At 38.3% G+C, this 8,317-nt stretch overlaps 1 gene segment (V, D, J or C); it reads left to right on the forward strand.

Moving 5' to 3' along the window:
• Positions 1-712: 712 nt before the first annotated feature.
• LOC137064369 (immunoglobulin kappa variable 3-15-like) lies at positions 713-1,311 on the forward strand. The segment is given in 2 exon segments: positions 713-758; positions 989-1,311. Coding segments are annotated over 2 exon segments (369 nt in total).
• The last annotated feature ends 7,006 nt before the right edge of the window (positions 1,312-8,317 follow it).

Consider the following 8,317-nt stretch of genomic DNA (forward strand, 5'->3'; position numbering starts at 1 on the left):
AAGATACTGGTAATTATTTTGTCATTTATTAAAACACAAATAAAGTATTATATAACACAAAGTGTACTTATAATACAAATAAAATATACTTATAATACAAATAAAGCAGATTTAATATCACTAAGCATGTTAATTAGTCACTATACTTAAAGTGTACTAAGTATACTTAAAGTTGTTCAAATTTAGCACACAAAAGTACACTAAATACACTTGAAGTTGTGCTTTGACACAATTTAATTACAACTTAAATATACTTAGTACAAAATTAGTTGTGTCAAAATAGCACACTTCAAGTTAACTAGTCATTAACACACTTCAAGTTAACTAGTCATTAACACACTTCAAGTTAACTAGTCATTAACACACTTCAAGTTAACTAGTCATTAACACACTTCAAGTTAACTAGTCATTAACACACTTCAAGTTAACTAGTCATTAACACACTTCAAGTTAACTAGTCATTAACACACTTCAAGTTAACTAGTCATTAACACACTTCAAGTATACTGACAATGAGTCTGGCCGCAAGTATACTTAGTATACTTTTTTTCACTAGGGATGAGCACAAGCTGTTGTAAATCCTGCCCACTTCTTTGCATTGTCAGCACATGCTTCAGTCTGAGAGTGTTTATAGTGCTGTGAGTTTAACACTTCATGACTGAGAGCAGAACAGAACACAATCTTCATCATCACACAAGACACAAGAACAACAATGAACACCATCATCATCTTCATCTGGACCTTGCTCTGTATATCAGGTATATAGAGAAACACTGATTGGTTGGTTAATATTTTATAAATATAGCACAAATATTTCTATTTCTAATTATTATTCAGTTTTTGTTTTGTATTTGTTTATTTGAATAGGGACACGTATGTCACATAAACACATGTTACATACTACAACATTTTAGCCAAAGCTAATTCTCAATACCGTCCCGTTGTGTTAATGTTCTTCACATTTGAATCCTATGCATTTCTCTTCCAGCCTCCGGTGGACAGATCACAGTTACTCAAACTCCTGTAGTTCATTCAGTTTCACCAGGACAGACTGTAGAGATGAGATGCACCGCCAGCACTCCTTTAACAGGCTGCAGTCCACCCTGTCTGTCCTGGTACTCACAGAAACCTGGAGAAGCTCCTAAACTCCTCATATATGTGACATCAAACCGTTATACTGGAACTCCATCTAGATTCAGTGGCAGTGGATCTGGCAGTGATTTCACTCTGACCATCAGTGGAGTCCAGACTGAAGATACAGGAGATTATTACTGTCAGAGTTATCACAATGATCCAGTGTTCACACAGTGATAAAGAGTCGTACAAAAACCTGTGTCAGTCAGACGTCACAGTGACTGCACTGATACAGCTGAGAGATACTGCAGCTGCTGATGGACCATCACACACAACACAATGGGGTATCAAACCTTTCACACACTTTATTTAGTTATTATGGTGGAAGTGAACATGTAACACAATCTTATATCCCATAATTAGTCTCTGTTTCAGACTCTCTCCCCCTCATACATTCACACAAACACAGCTGCTCACAGACGTGACCTGTTTTCTGAATCCAGCGTATCATTAATAGTTTTGTGGATTGAACTCTTGGAGCTCTTCCTCTCTAACCGAGTCAAGGACGATCTCAGCAGTCCAGAGGCTTCAGACACTGACAGTGTTTCATTATAAACTGATGAACATGAACAAACCTCATCTCTCCATTAGTCCAACTCTTCTGACTCATTTCAGAGAATAAAGTGTCAGACAGTGAAACTCATATTTGCATCATCAGGTGATTGTGTTCCTCTCAGAATAGAGCAGCTCCATCAGCAGATGTTCAGCGTCCTCACAGGAGCTTCATGTTACTGGAATCCACTACTTCTCTTCTTTCTGGAGATATACTGGCCTTACAAACTAGACAATAAACTCTAATGTTTCTGTGGAAGACACACAATTACTTTAATTTTAATTTGCTGAGAGTCATGAAAATTTAGAAATTGAAACATTAAAAGCAGATCACGTTACAGTAAGGATGTGTTTGTTGCGCTAGATGAAAGTGTTCATTACCTCAACGAAGGACAATGTACTGTTTATCTGTTTCATATCCCCTTCTTTATTTTTCTAAATAATAATAATTAATAATAATAATTCTTATATTTAGTCTGCACGCTCCCATTGGCCAGACATGGCTTCATCTTCATGGGCTAAAACACATGAATGAGCCTGTGACTAATGTTAAAAGTTATCATTATCATTAGTACACAACACGTTATCATGATTTGGGGTGGCTCTTATAATGAATTGTTACAATTTTATGATCACTTAAACAACAATGATAGGAATATAAAACTGAGCATGGAACATTCCAAAACGGCGATTAACTTTTCAGATCTAACCATTTCTATTGGCAAAGATGGGAAACTCCATACTACTGTATATCGTAAAACAACAGATAGGAACACTATGTTGAAAGCAGATCGTTTCCATCCAAATTGGCTAAAAAATAATATACCTTTTGGCCAGTTCCAACATCTTAGACGGATTTGTGATACTGATAATGAATATGAAGTGCAAGCTAAAATCCTGTCCAATCGATTTTTAGAAAGGGGCTATCACACAGAAATTGTACAAAATGCTTATAAGAAAGCCGAGTGTATTTCTAGACCAGAGCTATTCGAGAAGAAGACAAAACGATCCTGTTCACATAATCAGGCTTATTTAGTGACAGAATATAGCTCTTTAGCCAATCCCATAAAAAGGAGTATACACTCAAATTGGAATCTCATTAAAAGTGATCCTGTTCTTAGAGAAGTGTTTTCTGCATCTCCAAAAATTAGTTTCAAGAGGGCTCCAACTCTACGAGATAGGCTAGTATCTAGTCATCTTCCTGCTCAAAAACAGACCACTTGGCTTAACAGACAATTAAAAGGTACTTATAAATGTGGGTCTTGTAACCATTGTTCTAACATTAAAGATGGCAAAGAATTCTGTAATTTTAAGACAGACAAGAGGTATAACATAAAGACATTCGTTAATTGCAACACCACTCTTGTGGTATACAGGTTATCATGCCAATGTGGATGTTTTTATGTAGGCTGGACCAAGAGACGTCTCAAAGACAGAGTATCGGAGCATAAAAATGCCATTAGAAAAGCTCATTTAGATTAGCCTATGGCAAAACATTTTCAAAATGTGCACAATAGTAATCCAGAAGGACTACTGGGTTTAGAAATGATCAAAAAGAGCATTCGGGGTGGTGACCGATTACAATTACTTTTACAGAGAGAAACATTTTATATATATATGAGTTACAGGCCACAATACACCCTGGTTTGAATAAAGAAATAGATTTCAGCTCCTTTTTATGATCTGCCTTTCATTGCTATGTAACCTCCTAGTGGACCTTCTCTGTATGTGCATGTGATTTGTCATTCAGGTGTTTCTGATCAGCATCTATAAAAGAGTAAATTGTTTGATTGTAATACATACCCTGAAGAAGGCTGTTTGGGCCGCTACGCGTGGGTTGTTTTTTTCTCCCATGGCTTTTATACTTTCTATCATGAAATAGCCAGTTTAATAAAGGCTTTTTATAATTTTCTAAAGAAGAGTGCCTTGGATTTCCTTCTACATTATCAAGCTTCTTCAGTTGTCATCAGTACTCACACGTATTGAGCAACATGTTGGTGTCCTCAATGGGCTGCAGCTTCCTTGGTGTAGTAGGGAAGGGTGGTAGCTTAACGCCTATACAGAGGAAATAATGTAAGACTAAGAATATCCATCTCCAAAAATATATAATCTTAAAGAATCTGATTCATTTAGAAACTGGAATTGTAAATTAATTAAGTGAAAACATTACCCCTGACACTCTCGTCCGAATCCGTTAATTCTGCAAACATTATTCATAGACATTGATGTCTCAAATTTCAGGCCCAATTTGAACCAATTTTATATTTCAAATGTATAACGTATTTGAGAATGAGAAACACATCATTTCTAACAAAACCCTTTTTTAGTGCGCTTCCTCGTCGATCTAATCTCCTCATCGTTCTCCTCCTCTGCCTGACTGGTCGGGTTTAGGTGTCACATTCAACACAAAATATTTCCACATGGTCATTTATTTCATTTTCTATTCATCTACGCAGAATTTTCCTGAAGTAATTTTTATATTGATTTATGTGAATGTCATCCAGTCATTCTGGGGGTTAATTTTGTCCTTTATAGCTTTGTTCTGTTTTTGTAATGCTCATTTTATGTGGCCATTGTTACATGTATGGTCTGTTTCGGTTGTGTTTTTCTCCCTGTGGTTCTTGCTTTGAGTTCTCACATGTTCCTTTGTTCTCCGTTTCCCGCCACTTGTCTGTTCCCATAGTTACCCTCATCAGTTTAGTTCCTGTCAGCTGTGTTTAGTTAATTGTCATCGTTGTCACCTGTCCCCCTCCTTTAGTTAGTCATCAGTGTTGGTATTTAGTTCTCCCCTGTTCAGTCACTCTTTGTCCGCTCTTATGTTACGTTACTCTAGGTTTAGTTACACGTTATATTATGGTGGGTGATGTTATGTTCTAAGTCTTTTTTAAATAAAGCCCGTTTTGTTTGGAAGTCCTGGATCTCCTCATCTCTGCTGCATCCAACACCCGTAACAGCCATCTGACACTTCTCATTTCTCTGTCGCTCCAGCTGTCAGGAACTAAACCCTCCTCCTCTTGGGTTGATTTCAGCATCAGAGCACGCCAGTCTTTCTTTATCATCTCAACAGCTTCTCATTTATCAAGAAGAGTATAAGGATCACGTCAATGTTACAGCAAATGATTTACTTATGATGATTGCTCAGATGGTTGCTGCGGCTTTATCTCCATCAGCTCATCGTATCTATTGTTAATTAGAACGTGTGTGTGTGTGTGTGTGTGTGTTTATGGTTGTAGTGTCTATTTCTTCTATTAACCTGTACAGGGTGAAAAGATGCTTTACAAATGTATTTCAGCTGATTTTATTAGCCCTTTTTCTCACTCTGGAGATGTAGAGCTCTTGGAGGTTGGGCAAGGGGGAAGCAATAATCCTCTCCACAGTCTGGACTGTTCGCTGTCGTCTCCTGATGTCTGATGTGGTTGCTGACCCAAACCAGAGAGTTACAGAAGTCATAGAAGAGACTCAATGACACTCGAGGAGAACTGAGCCAGACGCTCCTGTGGGATGTTGAACTTCCTCTGCTGGGCCTTTTTCACTATAGAGTCAATGTGGGTGTCCCGCTTCAGGTCCTGAGAGATGGTGGTCTCCAGGAACCTGAATGACTGCTGCCACAGTGCTGTCCGTGAAGATCAGACCCTTCTCTGACTACATTAGGATGTGTGAGTTAAACTGTTGGTGAGATGGGAAGAGAATAATGCACCGCTGACGTAAGCTACAGCACAACAACAGTTTCACAGGTGTGTGTGCGTGCGTGCGTGCGCGTGTGTGTGTCTGTGTGTGCTGGGAGTTGGGAAACGGTGAGAAAATGTCTGGTACCCGCTAACTTTATCAGTAATAATATTAATTTATTTCTGTTTAACGGTTCCTGAACTCTGTAACTAACTGCTGCCAAGACTAAATCAGCCATCAACACCGCCGTGTGTGATTTGTTCACATACGAGCAGCGGTAGGTCTATATTTTACGGTCGGTGGTCTAACGTTATATCTGTGGACGCTTGTGCAGAGAGATATTGAAAATAAGTGAGCGTCTCTCACACAAAGAAACTCAGTTAACATAAGCAGTTAAAACGACAAATTGTGGTGTTTTATATCTATACCATATGATACAGTTAAGCAACATCACACGAGTGCTGTTTTCCTGAATAGCATACCATCACGATTGAAAATGCATTGACACTGATTCAAAATGTATTTAACCAGGTTAGTCTCATTGAGATATAGAATCTCTTTTTCAAGAGAGACCTGGCCAAGATAGCAGTACAAATTAAATCACACAATCACAAAAACACACAAACAAAGGCAAAGACAAGTGCATTTCAATTAAATCAAAATGACATTAATTAAAACATTTGCATGTGTGGATGGAGTCATGTTCTGTAGATTTAACATAACCTTTAAACTCATTTAAGGAAATTAGACTTCTGTAGTTTAAGTGTTTTCTGTAGGTCATTACAATTTGAAGGTGCAATGAACATGAAAGCTTTTTTGAACATCTCGGTCCTGGCTTTAGGTACATCAAATTAAATAATTTTCTGGGACCGTAAACCATAAGTACTCTGTGTAAAAGAAAATAAATCAGATATGTAACCTGGTAGCCTGCCTATGATACCCTTATATATAAAGATATAAAGGTGAGTAAGCCGGCGACTTGACAAAGAGGGCAAATTCACTGTGGAGTAAAGTGCAAAGTGATGAGTGAGGGGTCTACAATTCGAAATAAATCTTAAAGTGCCACAAAACACAGAGTCCAACATCTTAAGACACTTTGATGGAGTATTCATATACAACAGATCACCATAATCAATCATAGATAGAAATGTGGCATCGACTAGCCTTTTTCTGGCAGAAAAAGTAAAACAAGATTTGTTTCTAAAGAAAAAACCTAGTTTCAATTTCAACTTTTTCTAGATTCTGTAAATGAAGCTTAAAAAAAAGGTCATCATCAATTGAAAATCCTAAATATTAATAAGATGGAACTACCCTGATCAGTAAAAATATTCAGGTCTGACTCATTTTCAAATTTCCTTGTGTTTGAAAAGACCACGACTTTGGTCTTCTCTGCATTAAGCACAAGCTTTAATTGATAAAGCTGAGCTCGCACTCTACTGAAAGCAGTTCATACGCCTTCTTAATGGTAGTTGCACAACAAAAAATAACTGCACCATCTGCATTAAAATGGAAAAATGAATGTTGGACATTTTCCCCTAAACAGTTTATATAAATGGTGAATAAAAGTGGCCCAAGAATGGAGCCCTGTGGGACCCCTTTACAGATTGATTCATATTTTGACGTTAGGCCATCAACTTGCGTAGCTTGAGTCCTGTCAGCAAGGCAGTTGATAAACCAGCCCACAGAGCGCTGAGACATGCCTATACTGCTGTGCAAAGGCAAAAGGCCGTAACTTCGTTTTTGGTCAAATGAGTTATTGACATTTTTGGGACATTCAAGACCTCCTTTATCATGTGGATAAATATCGTTAGTCAATTCTGTTGTTTTTTCGAGAAAATTATGGATTGTCTTAACAGTAACTTCCAAAAGCCCAGGAGAAGCCAAGGCAGAACACCGTAACAGCAGTTACCGCTCTTTGCCTTTGTTTTGGACCGCTCAAACTGAGTTACGGTACTCTGCCTTTGTTTAGCCATTTGTCCAAATTAAGTTACGGTACCGACATGCAGGTATGGTGTCCCGCCTTTGTTTTACTGTCTATTAAAGTTTGCCGCGTTTAAGTTACGGTGTAGTCTGTGTACTGTCATACGTGTTTTCATAATGCAGAATATTCAGTCAGCGCGCCTGTCAGACAGTCTGGGGCTGCCCACTGCACGAGTGTGTGTAGATGCTCGAATGCCGTGACAGCGTGCGATCACGCATACAATCAGTAGTAACAGTTCGCAATTATATCCATATATCCTACCTTTTCTTGTAAACCCGATAAAATCCATGGCAATGAACGTCATCAGAGATGTTTAATCCACAAGCATTCTGAGAATTATTCCTACTTGTCGTTCACATCAATCTAAAAGTTGTCCTTTTAGGCTATAGGCGATTTTCATTCAAAGATGTAAAAGTAATTAAAGGGTTACTTCAGCGATTAGCATATGGCTTTGTATCAGTAGAAACCCTGGAGTATATTCAAATGGTCGTGCTCCCCCCTCTTATATCCCCCTGAGACAAGAGATTTATGCATTTTATTTCTGGAAAAATTCCTCTCGTGACGCAAATTGACGATATTTGCGTCACGAGAGGAATGATTGCCCCGAGGCTAAAGACTACAGCCAGCAGAGGGAGCCATTTCCGCATGTTTTCAACTCGTGCATGGGGAATGGAGATCACTCACAGCACAGCTCAGCTGCAGGCATTAATTTAAACGGAAGCTAAGCAATGTAAGTGGTTTAACTTCTCAAATTAATTTCTATGAAAGTTAAGCTTCCAAAGGCATGAACTGAAAACGCGTTGTGAATGTATGCCGCGAACGTGGTCGCGATTACCTCAGCTCTCATCACGAGAGCTCATCAACTCATTTATGACGTTAAATGTAATCTGACTCCTAATCTGAGTCTGCTGTGAGACTCACGCGGGAACTCGATCGTTATATTGAACACACACGTTCAGTATTTATTTGTACTTTCTGAACTCA

This window comes from Pseudorasbora parva, chromosome 25 (assembly GCF_024679245.1).
Source record: "Pseudorasbora parva isolate DD20220531a chromosome 25, ASM2467924v1, whole genome shotgun sequence".
NCBI lineage: Eukaryota > Metazoa > Chordata > Actinopteri > Cypriniformes > Gobionidae > Pseudorasbora > Pseudorasbora parva.